The sequence below is a fragment of the Grus americana genome, chromosome 3 (assembly GCF_028858705.1).
Source record: "Grus americana isolate bGruAme1 chromosome 3, bGruAme1.mat, whole genome shotgun sequence".
Classification (NCBI taxonomy): domain Eukaryota; kingdom Metazoa; phylum Chordata; class Aves; order Gruiformes; family Gruidae; genus Grus; species Grus americana.
This window is the reverse complement of record NC_072854.1, coordinates 48533890-48557600: the sequence shown is the minus strand read 5'-3', so window position 1 is coordinate 48557600 and position 23711 is coordinate 48533890. Positions and strand designations below refer to the sequence as shown.

The 23711-nt window shown below is 41.3% G+C and overlaps 1 protein-coding gene across 1 annotated transcript in view; it reads right to left on the bottom strand.

Annotated features, from left to right (window-relative positions):
- LIN28B (lin-28 homolog B) overlaps positions 1–19183 on the bottom strand; it is an 86935-nt gene extending 67752 nt beyond the window's left edge. Inside the window, exons 1-2 of the mRNA XM_054821770.1 lie at positions 19150–19183; positions 11860–12047 (exon numbers count right to left, since the gene is read on the bottom strand). Of these exons, the coding sequence (XP_054677745.1) occupies positions 11860–12047; positions 19150–19183 (222 nt within the window). The remainder of the gene's footprint in view (positions 1–11859; positions 12048–19149) is intronic.
- Positions 19184–23711: the final 4528 nt, after the last annotated feature.

Sequence of the window (23711 nt, the reverse complement as noted above, 5' to 3'; positions counted from 1 at the left end):
TACACTCTCCCTCTTACATTTATTTAATCAAACTTTTCTGTTATAAATATCTAAACTCCCAAATAAAACTATTTAAAAAAATCCTTGAGAGAAATTTTGCATACCTGTTGAAACTTCTTGACTCTTATTTCACTGATTTCACCTGGCTCAACATTTCATTTTTAGTAACATTTGGTCTTTGAAGTGTAGCTAAAATACATGGTACTTTTAAAATGCAAGTCAAATGTAGAGAGAAAACCAAAACTAAGCTAAGGTTTAACAGTTTTTAAGAATTTAACAGATTATAGTAATCATCCTAAACCCAGAAATATTAGAACAAAATCAATCATTTTATACCAATTACCTCACTACTCAAGAGAATATAATATACTATATAGGTGCATTTCATGACACGTATTGTGGTCAGTGCTGGTTTAGCACTATGTAATGGACGTACTATTAATAAAGAATAAATACTAAATTACATATGGGTAACAGGAAAATGAGTTATACCTGTAAGAGCATAGTATTGCTTTATATATAATTAAAACCAATTACTGATTCCCATACAAAAATAAATTATATCAATATGTAGGAGATCATAGAAAATGTTAAACGTTGGTTATACTATTGAATAATGAACACTAAAATAATCTTTGGGAAGGGACAGTGTTTCAACTGTAGCCATTTTAACAGTCTAATCCTGGTCCATTTACAGTTGTCACCAGTTAAAGAAATGATCATCCAAGGAAGAAGTACTATCTGTGTGAAGAAGATTAAGAATAAACCCACATAAGCATAGAATGGGCTATCAATAATTGTCAGTAAAAAAGGAACTATTATATTACAAAAATAATCTGCCATTTTAAAAAATATGTAATTGCTTAAGGAAAATAAATTAATGAAGAGTAATGTAAAAATTCTTTGGGGAAACTGCATCCACCAATTACATTATTACATATAAAGAGATTTTGTTGCTCAAAGCAGACTGCAGATTAATTTTGAAAAGTATTTGCTGTCCTGCAAAAATGTTGTTTAGTCATTAAATGCAAAGACATCATATAAGATGGAAAATGCATTTTTATATTTTACAAGTCTTTGCTAATTTCTACTGAACACAATGTAGACATAGATCGGATTTAGAGGAACCCTCTCAACCAGAATGTTTTGAATTTAATAATGTTAAACATTTTCAAATCTGATAGATCAGATTTTAGAATGTTTAGATTATTTTTTTTAATTCTTGAGGTAAAGAAGGCATTGCTAAGAGCAGAATCTGATAACCTAGAGAAGAGATGATAGTGCAGGAGAATGAAGTGATCCTTAGTGAAAGACGTGGTATTTACTGCTGCATTAAGTGTTTGCAAAAGCATTAACGCTAACAAAATCCTATTCCAATTAGTGTAAGCAAAGATTTTATTTTCAGATGTACTGTATTTCTGCCTGAAAATCTTGAATATGATTTTCATCTTGACAACACGCCTTTGAAATACTGTGCTCCCTTATAATCTACAGTCCTTTCTCTGTGACTAGTCCTTTAAAGTCAATAGTGACATGCAAAGTTCTCTATGAAGAAACTCTTCATTTCTGTTAACTTTATTCAGGCATCTCCTTCACACCCAGCACTCACCTTACAAGTAATGTCTATCTTTAACAATTATCACTAATTTCTGAAACCAATTGAAAACACTTAAAAAAATTATTTTACTTTTATCTTTGTTTCTAGGTTGCGATAGTGTTTAAACCAGAATCACACAGAGAATGGGATGCCCTGCTGAAAGTCCTGTTAGTTAAAATCAGTATGCCTGCTACAGCCACACAGACCCCTATACAAGAAAGCATGCATTCCTGGCAGGGTCAACTTCTAACCCTACATTTCCCATCCATTAAACAGTTTTTTGCAAAACATGCTACATGAAAACATTAGACAAATGTGATTTTGATTCATATAAAACAGCTATTACAAATGTAACATGCTTTCTTTAAGGAACACACACACACCCCACACCCCCCCCAAACCAAACAATGAAGCAGACAAACAAAGCAGGTTTGGCCCGGCCAAATGAGAATGTAATCACTGTAGCGAAGAGCTATTAAGCACTGTGGTGAAATGGAAACTTTTTGACTAACTGCATTTACAAATATGTGAAGACCATATTATGCCTCCAAATCTGTAAACTGTCCACTCCCTCCTGTCTGCACAGGAGGTTCAGCTACTTCCCTCTCCCCACAGGTCAGTGCTCTCCCTTATATCCGGGTGGGACCTCTACATCCCTAACACAGGGGCCGGGGGAAAGAGGCAGATCATGAAGGACTCTGCCAGGAGGATCCCCACCCTTCCCCCTATGAACACAGATACACAATACTGCACTTACAAAGTTTTTCAGAAGTTTTCCCAATACCTGCCGCATCCTGTTACCCCTGCCAGAAATCAAAGGCCCTGCAGAGGTGGCCCCAGCTGTCTCTAGATTACTGAATAGCTGCTCAAGCTCCCAAGGCGCTTCTTCACTGCAAGGGGGAACATCATTCCCCTTCAACAGGATCTGCCTGCACTCATGATGAGGGTTGGTTTGGTTTTTGTTTTTCACATTGGGAGCATTTCATATCCTTCTTCTACCACTCTTTCCTCCTGTGAGGGAATGATTTGAGAGTGAGCAATTTTTCAATTGGAAGATGAAAAACCCCACAACATTATCAGCCCAAGAGCTTTGCATCAAAGCAGCCTGGCAGATTCGTTGTCAGGTGAAGTTAGGTAAGACATTAAATATTATACATTCACAGTACAAAAAATTATCGTATTGTGAAAAGTATATACAAGTTACATTAATGTCAAGTTCATGCATACACATTATGTTAAGTTGCATTGTTTTAGTTAACTTTTAATTAAGCAGCACCGACCAAACCCTAGTTTACTACTCTACATTTTAGGCACTCTACAAGGAACAAATCAGATCACAATACAGCCCTGAAGTTTTTGAGCACAAAAAGCACACTTACATAAACAAAAGGACGTGAACTACATACTTCCAGTAAGAACATTCATATAACAGATTTAAAATCCACTCCTAATGCTGTCCAGTTTATTGAATAAGTTTCACAGATCAGTGGGACCACTTCACATAACAAGATTAAGCAGAATTCGGCCCATCAGGTCTGTAATATCCACAAGAAAAGAAGGGATGTCATGGTTCCATTATGTTAAGGAGGAGGTTTTCTTTACTACTGAAATAATTCTTAAATTTCCATTCATCTGATGTACAATTGTTTTTAATATCTGGAGAAGAAGGTAGCAAACAGGTTTGTGAATAATTCTTTGATTTTATTCCACTTTAGTGTCAACAATGGCTAATTCTCAAGATGTGCAATCTATGTGTCTTAGACCAGGTAATTAAACAGGGTAAGATAGCAATATATATCTGTTAAATACATGGAGTAGTTGGGGGTCTAATCCAAAGTCTATTAGGTACATTCTAGATTAAAAATTGTATATATTTCTTGTATTTCCAATGTAACGAGTCTAAGAGTATTCAGAAACTACTACACATGGTCAGCAGAGGCTTTTTAAAACACCATATTTCCACTAAGATTGTATTATTACAAATAGCCCATAAACCCAACCAAGATATTGATTACTAGCTTGCAAAACACAGTTGTAAAATGAAATAAAACATTTTAAAAATTATAGCACACATGCACTGTTAAGAGATTTTAAAGACACCTGTACTTTGAAAAAAATACAGGTTCATGCTTATTCTAGTCTACTTAAAGTACACAAGGGCTATCACTTTTACTCTCAGTTTCAGCCCAGGGATTATTTTGGCGCAGGTACTTATATGACCATAAACAAAGAAAGTTATAACACAGTTGTTAAAGTAGCCTCAAGTGGCACAATAATAAAAGCAATCTAGGAAAAAAAAAATCCCTCAATGCTGCATACCTATAAATTACCGTGACTAATTAGAAGGCAGCCTCTCTGGGAACAGATTATCTTTGATAGGAAAGCCACTATCAGCTATGTTCATGAGAAGTACATACTTATGAATGTAATAACATGATTGTTTTCTAACAGAGCATCATAAGATCTGTAGTAGTCACGAAATATTACTTTGATTTTTTTAGACAAACTCATACACTCCAAATATTGATTATACATGCATTCACTCAGATTTTACCTGTTAAACAATTTTAACACGTAAAAATACTAAGCCATGATGCTAACAAAACCAAAACAGACCCTTCAGCCTCCCTCATTCCAAAAAAATTCAATTCTAGTACTAGATTAGAACTTTTGAATAGAAAGTATCTGTGTGATTTTCTTGGCTCCCACACTGATAACAGAACAAGGATATTCTACATACTCTCAGACAAATAACTTTTGAAAATTAAATACATCAGTACATTTGAAAGTTATATACATGGAATAATTAAGGAACTATACTTTTCAGATTATCAACTAATTTCACTAAGCTCTTACCTATCTGCTAAAAATATATCCAAATTATGATGAACATGCCCCATAAATATACTTACTTTTGTTGTGTAGAAATAAGAAACACACTTTATTGTGACAAATCAAAAATTCCTATTTTTGTTTTATAAATAGTGCTGTTTTAGAATTGCAATTCAATGTATTTCAATGCCACAGTTTAATTGTAATCAATAAAACAAGAAAAAGAAAAACATATAAGAATGAAGTGTGATCCAAAAGATGCCTGAAACATTCAGTTTCCAAGGTCAGCTCAGATGCTTGTACTCATTCCAGTACCCACAAGTGCCCTTTTTCTTGAAAAGTCACTAACACTTTCGCTGTGTCTCTATCCCCAGCTGAAAGTAAAACCAATATTCTGCTATTTTGCACCAGAGGAGACTGCAGTTTCATTCACATTTCTGCAACAGTAGCTTCCAGCTTTTTTTCCTCCTATACCTTCACCTCACCCTGGCAGCTGCTTGCATCCTTGGCTGCCTGTCCGTGGTGCCAGCAGTGCCCACCCTTATTTGTGGGGATCTGGGGTTTCTCTGATATGAAAAATGATAAAAATCAGATATGAACCCCAAAATTTCCCCAGCTGGGTTTGCCATACAGCTTCACAAGCACTTACATTCACCCAACAGGGAGAGTGCTATAAAAGCTCTTGAAGCACTGCTGCCAAGTGTAAAAGTAAAATCTTGGCCGTAGGACTCCCAGCAAGAAGGGTGGCTGTAGGAGTTTCAACCTCCACCTGTTCACCACACTACTACTGCAAAGCCAACTCAGCTGCTTGCAGAGCAGCTGCTGACCTGCTGCATGTTAAAGCTTTGCATGTTAGGAAAAAAAATCAAAATCAGTGCCAGTTTTCCTTAATACAGTGGACAGTAAAACTTGTGGCAGTTTCCACAGCTGCTCTGCAAGCAGCTGAGCCGTATGTGGAGTGGGCATCTGGAATTCCCTCTAGCCATCTCCCAAGGAGTTAACCCCCCATTTTAAGTCAGGACTCGCCAGAATAATCTGAGGAAAAGCCCAGACACCAATTTCTCCAACTAAATACACTCGAGCAATCAGAAGCACTTCCCCACCTTCCATGCAGAGGTGTTTACTGATACTCTGCTGATGTAGAAGCAATTTAAGGATTCACTGCTTTCACCAGTGATATCCAGCAAGCAAAAGCTTGTCCAGACCTGTCCTGAGTAACCGTTCCTTAGAAAGGGCTAAGCATCACATAATACCTTTCTATCAGTCGTGATAATTTTCAGCTGATTTAACAAAAGGGGAAAAAGGCACCCTTGAATACAGGGAATGAAAAATGTAAACGGTATATCCTTATTTCTTTGTGTACGTTTAAGAAACATCATAAATGGTCTTTACTCTCCAGTTTCTAGGTTCCTAGGATCTTACTTAAATTATAACTTTACGGTCACTTTATACACCTTTGTAGAAACCGATGGGCCTAATTTTGCTTCTGTTGATAATTAGTGGGGAAGGATGATGGGCCTTTACTGAGATGGGTTACATAAGGAAGATGAATTAAACAGTATTTACATAGGAGTATACTTTGTAAAGAGTCTAAACCAAAACTCTGGATGGGTCTAGATATACTTACTACCTCAGTAATGTAGTTGCAAACCAGGACAAGCAACAATAACAACATTTTTCCCAATTTGACAATTCATTTCCTTTTAGCTTCAGTTCATGTATCTGCTTTGATATCTTATGTTTGTGCCCCAGACAAAATATCCTCTTCCTTCCAGTATCCCAACCCCTGTGCACAACTTCCTCAGTCTTGGAGAAAAGGAGGATAGCATGCTCTGGAAAGGGTGTGCTTACTGCTCTGCCAAATAGGGAAATCTCTCTTAAGACAAAAGAGTCCCATGGCAGGCCTCTGTCTTTGGGCTGCTTGTAATTTCTGATTGTCAACATTTAATGTTTAAATTTCTTCAGCAAAATATGATCTGATTCAACGCCATTTAGGGGTAGTTAAATACTAAATACATCTATCGATAAAAATGCTCTGTAATGTTGGGCTTAGATGTAAATAGATGAAATCTGGAAGGTATTTCCACAGATGGTGGCTCCATAACTTAAATACCAAATTTCTTCAGACAACCATCTCAAACCATCAAGCTCTCAGTGAAGGGAATTTTGCCATCTGTCTATGCATCCATAGGTAGGACTTGAAATGTACTTCTAATTAGTAGCCAAAATAAATTTAAAAAAAAAAAAAAATCCCAAACAAGGCTGTACCACTCCACACCACAAATCCATGGTCCCCGTAATTTAAAGTCAATTTTCTCTGTATGCTCCAACACAACTGATGTGTGCCAAAGCTTGGTTCCAGATCTCCAGCAGTGACCTGTTACAGATTCTACGTGCATCAAGGCTGCTGAGCAGACTTTGACACCCACGTCTTTAGCAAAGGTCTGATCTCTGCCGGATCTCTGATACACATGCTCACTGCAGACACATGTTTATTCCCCATTCGCTTCCTTCCTCAGCTTCCCTCTCTAAATCCTGCTAGCAACTTTTGTTTTGATTAGGACTGGGCTTGCCTGGTCCCCAGTAGAAGTCAAAGATGACAAGTTTGTAATAGCATACTCTGCATGGAAACTTCTGTAGGCATCGCTATGTCATATTTAACAATAAGGAGCAATGTAGCATTGATCCCACTTGCTTGCCCAGAACTTCCAGTTATCCTGAGCAATTAAGTAGCTTTTTACAGGCTCCTAATAATGCAGAAATGAAAAAGATGTGCTAGATGAATGAATGCGTCCTTGCAAAAGCACAGGATCACCTGTGTCACAATATAAGAAAGCATTCAGTGTATCGTGACATGCCCAACTTTATGCTAGAAAAAGTAGTTCAACTGTGGCTAAAATACTAGGAATTTAAAGAATAGGCATCAAAAAGGATGGTCGGTCTAATTAAGGGAAAGACTTTTCAGATGCTGCTTACATGCCTAATTTTCCATTTATTCTTCTGTTTACAACCAGAAATGGTCTCAGTAATTTTCCCTCCTTCTTTTGTTATAGGTACTTGCAACAATAAGAGCAAAATTTATAATATACAACAAATGACAGCTCAGTGCAGAAGGACTCAATGAAAGAAAAAAAAAAGGCTTTCTTCCATTTTTATCCAATCTTGCAGTAACAGTAACTTGCAGCAACTGTAAGAAAGTTCAGATGAAAGTGAAAAATTTCAAACCAACCATGTTCCTATTAATGAGAAAACAAAATACACCAACTCCTGCATGCTGCTCCTCCCTTCCTTCCTCTCCCCATCTCATAAAAGAGGATCCCAGAGAAGGCTCATGTTTAAGGTCCCAGTTCAGAAATCAATCCTTAACATGGTAAGACTTTCAGACTACAGAGCCAGGTCCCAACAAACATCTTCAAAACTGAACAATCCACCTCATCATGAAAGACTGCATTGCTCAGAAACATTAAATTATAACCCTTAATATTCACAAACATGTATTTAATTGCATTATTTACATCCAGCACCCTACTCTTCGTTATCATCTTTAACATCTGGGCTTCATGCTAAGCAAAGGAAAATAGACATGTTTCTAACATAGTCCATAACAAAATGCATGCAAAAGAGTCCGCAGCATTTTTGCCTTACTGCCAGCATCCAAAAAACTTGTATGTATCTTCATTGTGTGTACAATTTTGAACATGCAAAAAAATTTTAACAAGCATCATCCTTTTCTCTGACTTTATGAAAGCTTGAGCCCTTCTTAGCTCTTAGCAACGAAGACCTATTTTCATGGGCACCACAAAAGGTTTCACTCACTTCACCTCTCCATTCTGTTTTACCCTTTGTCAAACAGATCTTCTTCTAAAATTTAACAAGAGCTATTCACACATAACTATGTGCAGAATTCACATCATAAAAGAGAAGCAAGCTATATTATTCATTCCATGCTAACCTATTAAAAGTCCAAATGACAATACTAAGCCAAATTCAGTAAGGTGCACATTCTTTGGATTTAAGAGTTGCACAAGACTAACATTGCTACTCTTCATTTTTTTGGAAAAGAAACACAGTAGACAAGGCACATTGCTGCATTGGGCATGGCTCGTCTTCAAAAAATGAAACAGTTTTTAGGACTTGTAATTTTTATAATGACACTGAATGACTCAAACACATGACTTAAAGATATAAGCTGTATCAGAATAAAGCTAAAAAAGGACGAGAGTGTAGACGTTTGTAAGTGTACCCTATTTACATTGTACACATACACATATGCATATGTAATAGCTGATGTGTTTCTACCTTAAATAATGCATTTAGCTCTACGTACCTCATTACCAGAAGGGTAACAACAACCTGAAGGTATTTCAGAGAAGATACATCAAAATGATTAGTGCTGAAGGAAGGACTTAAAAGGTAGAGTTAAAAACTCAGTACTGCAGCTGTTTCACGAACAGAACTTTCATTGGGTGAAGGGGAAGAGAAGCCCAAACAAAAGCATCATCCCCTAAAAATATATCAATATATACAATTAGTGAAGCACTGACTTTAGAAAAACATGACTATAATTTGCACACATCCAAGGGGAAACTCCAAGATGAAAGCAAAATTATTTATTGCAAGCTCCAAAGTCTAGGTATCATGAGCTTAAACTATTACAGGAATTTTTGACTCGACATCCAGTAAGTTCTTGCTCAAAGCAGTATCTCATAAACTGGGCATAACCTCACCAAGAAAGGGTAAGATAAGGAAGTAAAAATATTGTTGCAGGGTTCAAGCTAGCTTTGACAGGACCTGAACTAAATAAGATAGAAGATTCTTTCCTCTGGTTAGACAGTTCAAATCTATAAAATGGTCCTAGTAGCTGCAAACATTGCAGAACAAGTGAATGCACACAGCACTATGTGCACACAAATATATGATGAAGTGTTTTCAAAGCAGTTTTGAACAGCAATATTTTGTTTCAGCAGATTAATAAACTAACATCTTTGCCTTGAAAAGGCATTTTCAGATGACTAGATTTTTCAAATTAATGAAACTAATAGGAATAGGGTCCAGTCACTGTTCAGGCAACAGACTGTTGTACAAGCAGCACTGTTAAATAACATTACTGATTTAAAGACATCTTTATGCTCTGGCTGCTACTGTTACCACTGGTCAGCTAGTCAGCTAACACAAAACATTCTATATAGGCATATAAATTATCTAAAGTGTACTCTGAAACAAAATAGATACTACTTCTCCCCATTAAACAGAAAAATTCTACTTTTCACTGAAGAAGATTCAGGTACCATGAAGTTTATGTATATCCCAGATTTCATGATAAAAAGGTGAAAAGGTATCTTTTCTTTGTTCTAAGAGCAATCCATTGCAGAACACTAATTCACTCAGTAAGACCTACCTCTAAAATGACTGAGGCACACAGTTTATGTGCAATGAAACATGCTATTTTCCACTGCATTTTACACTCTCATAGGTCTTAGAAACCTAAGGATATCGATAAATTGTAGATTACTGAAGTGTGAACAAACATGTCTAACATTTCCTTCTTGTCCCCTCCTTTAGGGGACACAACTGAATAGGGACTTCCAAATTTACCATACACTTTTTTATTATTTTCTGTGACTGCTTTCCATTACAGAACAGCATACCTTGTCTAGTATTACTTAAATGTATCACGTTATCGTGCAGTTCAACGCTTCTCTATTTCCACAGTTCTAAGAATATCTTTGTTTCCATATGCTTTTTTTTAATTAACAACACTGCTATGCTTCAAATGTTTGTCTTCTATTATTTGAGAAGCAGAAAGAATGACATGTATTAACACAAAATTAGATGAAGAAAAAGGTTTTTTATCTATAAATTTATAGAACTGTAAAGAGCAATTTCATGACTTTAAAAGGTATAAAGAAAGGGAGAAAAACAGGAGGAAGAATACTCCTTCTTTGATAAATATTTCATTCATTCAGTTCTAAAAAGAAAAAGCAGCAGCAAAGAGGGGGGCACCTCATGTGCCAACACAAAGCAGGAAGTGTAAGAATTTAGTAAGTTCACTATTGGACTCTACACTTTGTACATAATTCCAAACGCAAGCAGCTAATACTGATGTGCAGGCCCTTAGGCACAGGGTACGCGTAAGAGGGCAAGATCAGAAACCCGCTCCACCACCGCGAGGAGCAAGGCAACGTGCCACAGACGCAGAACTCTTTCTAAGTTTCAGTCATTTTTTTATTAACCTAATGAAAGGTGTACTCTTTAAAAAAGCCGGGTGAAAGTTACCACAAAATAAGGCCGGGCCATCAAATGGAACATTAAAAGGGAGTCACTATATAATCATAGAACACCCCCCCGCCATGCCCCATCATTGCAAACGTCATAGAAAATGGACAACCACGTAAAAAGTTAAGATGCCTTTTTGCCTTCCTAACATGGCCCTAGCCAAACCCAAAATGGTCTCTTTACCTGATACCACTCTTCTGTTCTGTGATCACAGAGAAGACGGGTGAAATTCAAAATAGTGTTGTTGCAACTGGAGACTAACGGAAGGACCAGGGAAGGTCTAGATATGCTCCTTCTTCACAAACCACGCCACAGACCTTGGGAAAAGTTCCCTTAACTTTATCATTTTGTACGCATCTTGCATCTGAAACTCCTCTGCGTGAAGGCATTCATAATACGGCCACCATTCACGCTGCCATGCTTAAAAAGAAGAACAACGGCCACAGGCACCTTCTCTCCCGAAGAGCCTTACAGAGACGCTGCTTTTGGTCCGATTCCTTAATCGTTAACTTTTTTTTTTTTTTTTTTTTTTTTTTTGGAAGGAATATTTAAAAATCAACCAACCAAGCCACATGCACACCTCAGTGTATTACCACAGGGACCCTCTCAGGTCTGAATTACTGCAAAATAACACTATAATTATGTCTTAATTTCACTAACTAATCTCAGATGAGCTTTTAAAAAGCAATTCGAGGTTTACAAGAAAAGCATTTAAAATTGTATTCAAATGTTATCTGAATGAAAAACGACATTTATTTATCCTTTTCCGAGCTTAATTTTAATCAGTTTCCAAGGAAAGGCATATCTGCTCCTGATCCATCTGGTGACAAATAATAAACCTTGTTAAAAAGAAACGTGTGGCATTTGAAAATAAATAAAAGGCACGGCAGAAGTTTCTAACCAAGGAGGAAGATACGAAGAAACAAGGTTATCCCTTTGCACAAATCTCCGGCCACAGAGACTAAGCACAATCTAACGACCTTATTTACTCAAATTGTACGCTGCCACCAAAACCACTACCTAAGGCAACTTTTTAATCACAGATGTACCTAAATACCTAGGAAAAAGAGGTTACTTCTTTTCACATGAAACCGGAGTCCCACTGAGATCAACCAAATGTGGCAGGCTGAGATGGAAGACAAAAAGGGTCTTACTTGGTGTACAAAGACATCAACTGGAGACTCCAAGGGGCTTCCCTCTCGGTTGCTCATGGAGATGAACCCGAATCCCATTCTCACATTGAACCATTTGCAATGGCCGGTTCCGTGCAAAACCTGGGATGCCTCCTCTTCTTCCTGCTCCGGCAACTTCCCGGGCTCGTCTCCACCTTTACTCGCCCCTGCTGAGGAAGAGGCAAAGGCGGGGGGTGGGGGGGTGGGGGGGGGGAAGGGGGGAGAAAAAGAAGGAAGGGGGGGGACAAGATGCAAAGCAAGGAGTTAAATTTGGTAACATCCTTTTGCCGCTGTATAAAGGAGTTATTACAGAAGAAACAAGGAAAAAGGAAAAAAGCGAACAAAACAAAATCAAAAAGCGAACGGCGAAAAGAGCTTTTTTTTCCCCTAAATGCTAAAATAAACAACCTTCTCCCCGAAATACGTAAAAAAATAAAATCACCGGAGGTTACAGAGAGGAAACACTGCGTACGGAGGCTCTCCCTCTCTCTTTGCCCAGGGCAGCCCACGTTTCTGTACATACGTGTATTTTTCCATTTAACTCCATCTTTCAGCCACATTACAGCATGGAACGCGATACTTTACTTGAATATTGCTGGTTTAAGACCGATCCCATTTCTCAACAGAAATTCTCAGCCCAATTAGTCTCTCCTCGGCAAGGCGCAGGACCGGGGGGCGAGGGGGGAGGCCGACCGAGGAGGGGTGGAGGAGAGAGAATAAGCAAAATTGGGTAGATTGCACAACTGGTTATTGCACATGTAGCGCCGAAACCACTATTTTCCAACATGTATCCATCCCTCCTTGGAATAAACTTTCGATTAAAGTTGGGACAGGTGTACGGCCGTTTTCTCATCCCACCACTGCAACTGTGCTTAATCAAACAGGAACAATTCAAACAATAGCCCCCTGAAAGCTTTTCAAGTTGTGAATCGGTGTGGGCGGTACGGAACAGTTTCTGAGCTGGGTAACAATGGGTTTGGAGAAAGCCCCCTTGCGCGAGCTGCTAAAAAACGGTAATGCATAGTTGGGTTAAAAGGGGGGTAGGGGGAGGGGGGGGGAGAGAGAGAGGGAGAGAGCGAGCGAGCGAAAATCATAGTAAAACAATAGAAAAAGAAAATTAACCTTCGGCCATGTTGCCCCACGGGCCCTCTGCTCCAAACTCGTGAGATGAAAACTTTCCCTGTGGATCGAAGTGGTCTTCTGCATTAATCTAACATCCTGATTTTGAACGATCGCAAATTTAGCTCGCATGGTCTAATGTGCTTTCCCTCTTTTGATTTTTCCCCTTCTCTCTCGCTCCGTTTCTGGCCCCCTGCGCACACGTGACTTGGTCAATTACATGCTTTCTTGCTACTAATTTCACATCGGATCCTTAAGGGGTTGGCAGGAGGCAGGAGTAGCCAATCGCCATTTCAACTAGGCTGACACACCAAAATAATTTATGAATGAACAAGAAATTTCCAACACGTCTTTTTTTCGACAGCTAATCTGCACGCGTCTTTACGGGAAATCGAGATGACGTATTATTCTGGGGTTTCTGCACTCCCGTGCATGCACAGTTACGTAGGAAGACCCGTGTGTTTCTAGATACAGCCCAGAGAACAACAAATATACACAGAGGCGGACACTCAGATGAGATTAGTAGAGGTGCACGCTCTAGGTGGGGGTACGCGTACACACACGGATGCGAGATGCTTACTACAAACGAGATATACACATGTGTATAGACATGCACGAGGTATGTCGGGAGGCAGCTCTGTTACCGTCTGTGTAAAATACGGGCATATGTATAACCGGATCGCCGTTTCCACCTGAAGAAAAGCCGCCCAAAGCCCCCGCGGCGCCGCTGCCTCCCGGCACCGTCTTCTCCCGGAGCCGGCCAGAGCCCCGGCGGCGCTGCCCGCGCCAGAGGAGCTGGGTCCCCTCCCCGTGCCCAGCACAGCCCGCGACCCGGGGGGGCGGGGGGAGAAATCTGCCTCTCCCTACCCACGTGTGTGCGCGTGTGTGTGTGTATGCGAGTGTGCATGCGTGTGTAGATGTGTGTGTGTGTCGCGGCTCCCGGGCGGCCGCCGCCGCTGACGCCTTTGCTGCACGTTACTAATTTCGCATTCAGATTAAAAGCGCGCCGGAAACGCGATATCACCTTAATATGGCCCAGAATGTGCGGAGGTTTAGCGTTTCAAAACATTTCTGGAGGGGGATGGGGTGAGGAATTGTACTTCACAGGTTTCTCCGCCATCTCTTTCCGGGGGAGGGGATGTGATTAATGACTTCCTAAATAAGAGCCCAGTTTTCAAGCCTAGTATTGGAGTGAACCTCAATCAGCAGCGATTGTTCCCCAGCAGCGCGAGGGAGAGGAGGAGGAGGAGGAGGAGGAGGACTGACAGAGAAAAGGATTTGCTGGAGAGAAGGAAGGCGGAAAAAAAAAAAAAGGCAGGAGGAAGAAGACAAAGAGGGGAGGAATAACGCTGACCGAGAGACTGCTGTTTTAAGCCTTCACTGCCAGCGGGAGGGGGGATCCAACTCGGAAAATAAATGTGTTCTCTGTAACGGGCTCGGCAGGAGCCTGAGCGCACCCCTTTACAAAGGCACTCCCCCTCGGCTCCCACAGGTACACGGCTATCAACGTGCTCGAAAGCCCCGGCATTGCTGCACTTACGGCCAAACGCTTACTTAAAAAATATTTTTAGAAACGTATCCCCCACTCAATTAAGTGAGATTCCGTTTTATTTTCCATTGGTCCTGTCTACTTCACTGTAAAGGTACAGATGAAGATATGAAAATATCAGATTTTGCCTTTTCTGTTCTCACCACCACCTACTCGCATATAACCTCGCTTTACATCCAGTATTGTATAACCTTTAAACGTTGCCTATAACTTGTTAAAACCTGGGCTCAATTACTTTCCTATTAAACCCCCTTCCTCCTCCCCCCCCTTCCCCAGCATCCTCTCTTATCCCAAGGACACACGCAAACAAAAGCCAAAGCAACAAACCGATCCGTGCAGAACCTGAATACAAGGGGTTTATGCATTTGCAAAGCACTTGCTGTTGTTTTGGAAGTGGCGTCGATCAGTCTGCCCAATTAAGGGGGACGCCTTTGCCCCGATGGGCCTGTTTACTCCTTTTGTTGCCTTTCAGGAAAGCGTAAACTCCCCTGCTAGCGCCTCATTTCTCTGTGAAATGCCAAGGTGCTCAGTTTGATCCTTTGCTAGAAAGAAGCGAGGGTGGGCAAAAAGTGTACAAATACAAGCAGCCTGGCAAGTGGAGCAGAAGCTTTAAATCCTGAAATTCCTTTGCAGTCTTCAACCGTAAATTTCCTATAGGTTATTTCAACAGTGGAGGTCGACTTCTTACACTGACCTGCCCTACGCATTCGTGCAACACACCACTTCTTTTAGCTCGTAACCTTCCTTCCCCCTTTACAATAGCGATTATTTTACAATATTAAATCACCAGTAATTTTATATGCTTGGATCTTATGACCAGGACGATATCTAATATATAATAAATGCACGAGATTTTACCACACGAGAAACCCCAGCTATGAACAAGAAATTCAGGTTACTGAAAAAAAAAAAAAAAAGCAGCTTACACCACTTACTTGAAGTGCCCAAGACTACGTTTTTTGTAGCAGAATGGCACATTTATAAAATACGAGCTCTCCCTGCCCCTCCCTTGGAAAAGACAGAAAATATTCTGTTTACTACCGTTTAAAAGGTCTCTATTTTTTCAGATTGATTTATTCTACCGACATTTGGTGTAAAAATTCCTTAGAGGCTGGAATATTGGTTAAACAGGCTCAAACGAGTTGATTGAGTTCATTAAATGGAAAAAATGCCTTATTAGCAAATTTCAGTGAAAAGGAAATTCAGTGTAATATATTCTTCGATGAATAAATGAAAGGCTACAAAACCCACGTAAATAAATGCATGTACAGATATTTGTTGCAAACTAGTTCCTACATTGCAAAATAAATGCAGATTTTGTAAAATGGAGGGGGAGATTTGCAAAGGGTCTTTACTGAGATTTTCAGGCCTCCAGTATTAGTGGAATTAAGGTTGGGGTCACTGGACTGGTCACTGGTGTCAGATGTTATCGACTCATTCATTTCCTGCAAGGGACATCAGCCTTTCAAGTTTTGTGGAAGGTAGAGAGCTGTTGCCAGCTGGGAACTCTCCGAAAAAAAAGAAAAAGGGGGGAAAGAAAAAAAAAAAACCCAAGCCACTAACACCCTTCCAAAAATTCATTCGCAAAGAATCGGGGGGAGGGAAGGGGGGAGCAAGGAAGATAAAGGTGGAAAAAGCCCTACAGAATAAGCCAGTTCGTGGAAAAATTACTTTAATGGCAGTAGCTCACATATTAAAAAAAGATATTTCTAGCCTTACATTTCGCTAAATAGATGCTAATTTTGGTAGAGGCAACTATAGGAAGCTGGAATCATTCTCTTTCTAAATGCATAGTAAAGAGCTCACTTGAAACTATGTAACCAAAACCAGTGGTGTTGGATTTCCAGTTTGTCACCTTCCTAAAACTTTTAAAGTCGTAACTGGTTTCTTCTATTCCCCCAAACAAAACAAAAGAACCCACCTCCAAAAAAAAAACCCCAAAAACCCAGAATAGAAAAAAAACCACCAACAAAACCCGCCAAACAAACGACCGACCCGCCTGCATTTGAAACAAAACGCGTTTTACACTTGAAAGCAGAGCTCGGGGTGCTGCCGCGACTTCCCATTTCAAAGCACAGCCAACATTTCTCGCCGACGGGCAGGCAGGAAAAGCAGGAACGGCGCCGGAGAGACCCTGCCGCCCCCCCCCCCTTTCACTTTGGGGTCAGTCGCTTTGAGGCGCGGCCGCCCCACGCACGACAGCGCCGACCCACGCACGCCGCTCCCGATGGTGTTTGACCGAACAAGACGCCCGTCGTGTTTCCTACAGGGTTTCTATCGAAACCGGCTCTTACTAATGCGGAGGGGGCGGGGGGCTTTCCGGTCGCTTCCTCAGGGCGGAGACCCCTGGCCTGGGGGTCGGTGCGGCCCCTGAGGGGCCGCACCGACCCCCAGGCCAGGGGTCTCCGCCGGTGCTAAAGTCTTCCCGCCAAAACTCTCTCACCTACAGTTTGGGCGCCAAAACCGCCTTCCCTTTTCCGCCGCCGTGAAGCGCCCGGGTCGAGGGCGGGGGTTGCCACCGGCCCGGCTGGCTTTTCTTTCGGCAGAGGCCGTGTCGCTCCCGGGTGTGTGTGTTGGGGCGGGGGGTGGGGGGGGACGACACGGGACGGGACACGAACCCGTTTCCAATCGCTCGTCGCCCGCCCGGCGCCCGTCGTCGGTGCCGGCGGGCGCGGCGGCGCCCTGAGGCGGCGGGTCTGTCCCCGCAACCCTCTCCCGGCGCGGGGCTTTTGCCTTTAATCTTTTGTTTTTAACACTTGCAGAAAATGCGGTTTCTTTCCACCGGGGAGTGTGGCGACATGCCTTCGCGCTCGTTTCGGAAAGCGGGGTCGCTTCCACCGCCTAGGGACGATTAAGGGACGGGATTTGCTCGACATGCAGCAGCGCGCTATGAAGTTACCGGGTTTATAACGGTGTCTTCGCACCGCACCCGTCCCCGAGGACGGATCTGTTCGGGAAATGCCGTTTGAAGGGGCAGCGGGAGCCTCTTTCTCTCTCTCACACACACACACACTCCCCCCGCCCGCCGTTTGCGACGGTTTTCGTGAGCCCCCCAACGGCTGCCCCGGCGCTCCTCAGCCGTTACACCTGAGGTAGGCGCCAGCCGCCGTCACCCCTGCGGGCGCGCACGGTTCCCCGGAGCCCGCCTTCGTTACGGAGACAGGGATCCTTCGAGGAAGGATCGCGCCGCAGTTTGCAGGCGCCGCTATTTTAATTGACGGCGGGAGCGTGGTTTCAGACACGCGTTTTGCACGTTTTCTGTTGAAATGAAACGCGGCGGCTGTCGGTGCTGCGCAGCTCCTCTGGCGCGGTGCACCCGGCCTTCCCTGGATGTCTGCCGGCAATGCCGGCGGTTTCCGAGGGGGGTTTATAAAATACTGGAAATTGCTCTAATACCGCGCGTGATCCGAGGAGAGGAGGCCGCGGGAGGCACCCACTGGGAGAGCTCTGCTGCAGGATGTGGTCTCACGTACATTAACAGTCTCTCAGCTGTGGATTTGCAACTGATAGCGATCCCGGCGGGTTTAAGGAGGCTCTAGCCAGTCGTCGTGGGACACCGTCTGACAGGGCTAAAAGCCCGCAGGGAAGACCGGCCCTTGCAGAGGGACCGGCTGCACGCCGGTGCCGGCCCGAAGTAACCGCGCCGACGGCCGGCGGTGCCGGCTCCACTGCTTTCCCCCCCGCGGCGTAGGCGCAGGAGGACGACGAGCCTCAGGCGCTCTCGCTCCAGCCCGTCCCCTCACCCGGGACAGCCGCGCCCGGGCTCGGCGTTCGTGTTCCGGCCGAGCGCGCCTCCTCCTACGCCAGCCCGGCGGTGACACGGTGATCTCCTCCCGCCCCAGCTCACAGGTAAAACCTGACCCCTGCCAGCGCCAGCCCCGGGCTATCTACCTCCGCAACGAGCGCTCCCCGTTGCACGGGAGCCGGGGCACGGATGGCTTACAGGTGTTATCTGGGACGAGCGCCCGCTGCAGCTGCTGCGGGACGAGGCGCGGGGAAGCGCCAGGCGCGGAGCGGGGACCAGCGTCCCTCCCTCGGGCACGCAGCTCCGCTCCGCGGGGGAGCTCCGCGCCCCCTGCCCGCCGCCCCGCGCATGCGCCGCCGCGGGCGGGCACCCGGGAAGGGCCGCGCCCCGCCGCCGCTGCCGCGGGAAGCCAGGACGGGCGGGCACCGCTGCCGGTTGGGCTGCGCTTGAGAGAAGCGGCGTCGCGATGCGAGGGGGCTGCGTGGCGGTAACGCCCGGCCGGCGCTGTAACTTGGCAGCGGCGTGGAAGTAACTCGAGGAGTTACAGTTTTAGTCAGAGACCGAGATGTGTGCGGCCATCGGCGCGTAGGCTGCGATGGAAGTCCAAAAGCGTTCCTAGACGTGTGGGCTCATACAACTTACAACAGGTATCTGAAGGTGGGTTGCTGTAAATAAACTTTCCTTATACTATTGTTTATTTGTCTTACAGAATCCGAACACTCGTCAAGCTTGTGCACAAAATAATGATTCCCCCCTCCACCCCCAAGAATTCGTCTGAGTCAGTGGGACACGAGTGCTGCAGTACTTCAGTTTTATAGATACAAAGTCAGCCATGTAAGACGCTATAGAGAAGACTGACCTGAGCCTGAGGAGACCTTCTTGAATGACCTCATCGTCTTCTGAGGAACCTAAAATCAGAGAGCTGGAATCAGTACTGTGTACATTGTACCAGAGTACCATATTTAATTACCTCTTCTCCAGTTTAATGGCTCATTAGAAGGCCATAAAATGCCAGGGCATTGACTCTGTGAAGTGACCTGTAAACCTATTAACTGTTTGAGACTTACCTAGCTCATCAGAACCACAATGAGATAACCAAGGCATGAGACAAAAATCAGCTGCTGCTTTTTGGGTTATTTTTTTTTTAAGCGTCCGTAAAGGCTTTGTCCCTTTCAATGGTCTCTTACGAAAGCTATGCAGTTGATGACAACAGAAGGAAAAGACACAGATTTGCAGGATATTGGAAGGTGTTTGTTTCCTTTATCAATATTTAATTGCAATAGGTAACCTAAGAACATGTGAGTTGTCTTCACTACGCTTAAATTGTACAAATTAAGCAATCAATCCTGCCTTGCATATGATTTAAAGAAAAAAACCCCAATAAAAATGATTCTTTGGGATTCTTTCACAGTCAAAATTGTAACTCGATGCCAATTGATGAGTATCAACAGAAAAATGCTTTCAATTATGTCAGTTGCAAAATTGCATACTGTAATATGGCATAATATTAAATTCTAGGTCTCAATCTGAACAAAACCAATTAGTCCTAAAGATACAGATGTGTGACTTGACTGAAGCTACCTGAAAGGTGTACTTTTGATCTAGTTGAGCAAAGCCTGGCTAATTTTGTATAATGCCAATAAAAATATCACACACAAAACGAGCACCACAGATGGTAGGAAGCATGAAGGTAAAGACCTTGGTTTTGGAGTAAGCTTGTTATGTAGGCTGTCCAGTTCGTTTAGTAAATGAATGTCAAATAGACGGGAGCATGCACAAACTCACCTGCTACAAGCCTGTCCTCTTGTCACCCGCTACTGTCTTTTGAATAATCTACTTTAACTAAACCCCATCCAAAACAAATGAGGAACTGCATTATCCTCCTGTTTAAATATAAGCCCAATTCTCCTTTCTTTTAGAGAAATCTGAAATTTGTCTTTTCCTAATTTAATAGCATATTCTGACAGTTACCCTGCCCTCTTACTAAAAAATGGGATATTCCACTAGGAGTGAGCAAAGGCAGGAGAATAATGACCAAAGACAAATGAGAATCAAATTTCTCAAACTTCTTTTCCCCTACAGTCAGTTACCCTGAGTCCTTTCCAAGACCAGGAATCGGAAGAGGGGATGGTACAATCTTTCTTTTCAGTGCAACAACACTGGCAAGCTGAATCATTCCTCTTCTTTTGTAGTAACTAAATTTTCCACCGGAATCGTGTAGACTTTTGCCTTGTATTAAACCTAACTCTGCTTTTACACCTTCAAGCACTGAAGCCCAGTCTCTTGTGGTCTGCTCCTTTGTTCGGCCAACCTGTGGCTATGTGGCTTTTGTGTCTTTCGGATTTACTTGCATTATTTATGCAACATAATGAAATATGCAGGCATAGAGTAAAGGATCCGTTCTTGGCTTTGGCAAGTAGTCTGCTTTAGTTTATGAAGGGATTAAAAATAAATATTTGGGGGAGTGGTGTTGGGACTCAAAGGGAGAAAGTACAGTTCTTAAAAATTGTAGCAGAAAACAGCACAAGTTTGTTATTCTTGTTTCCAGCATCGCCATTTCATAACACATTTGTAAGCATCATGTATTTTAGACTGTCATATAAAGATATCAGATGATTAAGGAGAAAAAAGGAGATGTAATTTTTTAATAAAGTAGTTACTATAAAAAGCTTCCCAATACGATACACAAAACTCCGCACAAGGGACGTTACTTTGGAAAAGCCAGGGAATTCCAATTCTATGAACTCATTTAAACCAGATAGTTTAAATGAGAAACTAATTGGCATGTATTTTACTGCATCCTACTGAAAGCCATAAGAAATCAGTCCCTGACTTAAATGGAAGCAGGTTTGGGCTCTGAAATGGCTCGTGGTGAACTCTCCTATGCCTCCTTATGCTGTGTGAAACAGAAAAATGTTTTGGCATTTTAGTTCTGAAATTATCCTGGCATTTACACGAACTCTGTAACTGCAAATAACCAAACAAATGCTGAGTAGGAACACTAGACAGCAAGATGTTTTTAGACAAAAAGTTACTTGCTTTGAAAGCAGTCCTTGTTTTAACTATGTATTCACAGCATGTGGAAGGATACTGTAACAGTAGGCACAAAAAATAATGCAACAGAACATTGCAGGATAGGAAATACAATGAAATGAGTAGTATCAGTTAAAGACACAGGACAGACATCCAACAAAGGTAATCCACCTTTTCTTACAGGTAGCACATTCTGTAATTCAACTTACTTAACAGCTTATATAGTTTATTTTTTGACAACTTACTACTCAGTGGAAAAGAATAGTATGTTTATACCTATTTTAAAAAGTTCTTTTTGATAAATATTGTTTTGAATTAATTAGGTCAAGCAAGTCTGCTGCCAAAAGATTGTGAAACATAATTTGCTTGGATGAAAGTAAAGCAGACATACATAGTTACCCCATTGAAATGTTACATGCTTTCCTCCAAAAATAAGTTGAAAATAAAAATTCAGACATTAAACCTGTTTCTTTCACAGTCAGTAGTAGCCAGGGGACTGACTTCTTCCACAGAGTAAAGCCAGCAATATTTTTTTGGAAAGAATGCTGGACACTGTAAGTATGATCCGAGTGCAGAACAACTACAGAACAAAACCCGCCAATACTTTATTTTATAACAGACATAACAGTTTGATAGTGATGCAAAGGAATAGGGGAAACCATTCCAATGTTAACGGAGCTCTTTCAGTTAAATCATCAGGAGCGAAGACTTAAATGGATGAATGCTGCAAAGTACATACAAAACCTAAACTCTGTGTACAGAACCCAAGCATAGAAAGAGCATCAAACATCAGCTTTTTAATACACACACACACAGGTCAGATATATTAACTTAGAAAAAGCATTTTGTAATTAACAAACTTTGCTGTCTATCTTTTGAACCAGTCAGTAAAAATTAACTAACAATTTATTCTTGTTTACAGTTCTCGACTGCTGGTGGAAGCACTATGCACACAGTATTCTCATTTCAAACATCATAAATGAGTGTTGCCTTATATTCTGAATTAACTTGTTTTAAGTGTATGTACATGGATTCCTTTATGTACAATTCTAAATAATGGATCTCCTCCTGAGATGTTTTCATTGTTTAAACTTTCTTTTTCTTTTCGTTTCATTCAGTAAAATATAGTTTGAAATGCATAAGTAAGAAAAATTAAAATTTCCTGAAAATGTACAGTCAGGTGTCAATATCCTTATGTAATTACAGGGTGGGGGGAGAGTTGAAAGCTCTCTCAATTTTATTCTGTCTAGCCATAATTTTCTTTGCTTTTCTTCCATACTTTTTTCTTACACCATTACAATATTCTTCTAGCAAGTGAAGATAAATATAAGCGCACGTGAGATGCTGAAACATTTAAAAATGCAGATTCAAGAAAATTAATTGAACAACTAGCAAATTAAAATTTAGTCCTTCTTTACTAATTTCACCCGATTTTGTCACCAATCAAAGGAGGGTAATTACAGTTTGAAGTAAATAAAATAGCTTGGCAATAGTCCAGGTGTGCTTTTCTCGGATATAAAAAGAGACAAAGCATACTTCAGTTTTTAAGAAATGAAGTACACATTTTTGAAGATCAAACACCCAGTTATGCACCTTTTAACTACTTATAAGAATGTCATTTGACTACAGTGGGGACCGGAACAGAGAAAGGTAAAATGTGCTTCCACTGTTGTTACGAATCTGATTCTTTTGGGTGATACAAAAGCAGTAATAAAACTCACTGTACCAGAAAGGGAGACAATGAAAGCCTGCCACTTGTTTAAATAGCATCAAAGTTTCTCTTAAAAATGAAATACTATTATTATATTAATAATGACAATTATTTTAGCATTAAAAACTATTCAGGATTTATTTAGGTTAAAACTTTAATAACAGGTACACGCTGAACAAGATTATTTTTGCTTTAAGGATTGAAATTAAGTACACACAATTCTCATATTTCGTGTATTTGATTTAGTAATTGATTAATCTGCAATTTCATATAGCCTGCATTTGAATATACAGATATTAAGCAACTATGATAATTATTTAATAAAAAGTAATGTAAAATAAGAATGTTTCAAACAATATTTTGTAAGATTCGAGGATGAAATTTTTAAAATAAAGAATTTAAAAATAAAACACATCACCCTCTACTACTAATGTTTTTCTACCTCCTTCATATTTAAAGTATTTTGCTCCCAGTTTACTGTTAGCATGGGTATATTGAAATTGCCACACATTGATTTGCTACATAGCAAATGAAACTATGAAAAAACTACCCGGTGATCTTATTGCATTTGTTTTCAGGTGGATTTTTCTTTGTATTTTTTAAATTAATCAGTATCAGTACTTTCTAAGGAAAAAACCTTTAAAAGCCACAATTCTCAAATCATAGATAGATCAACA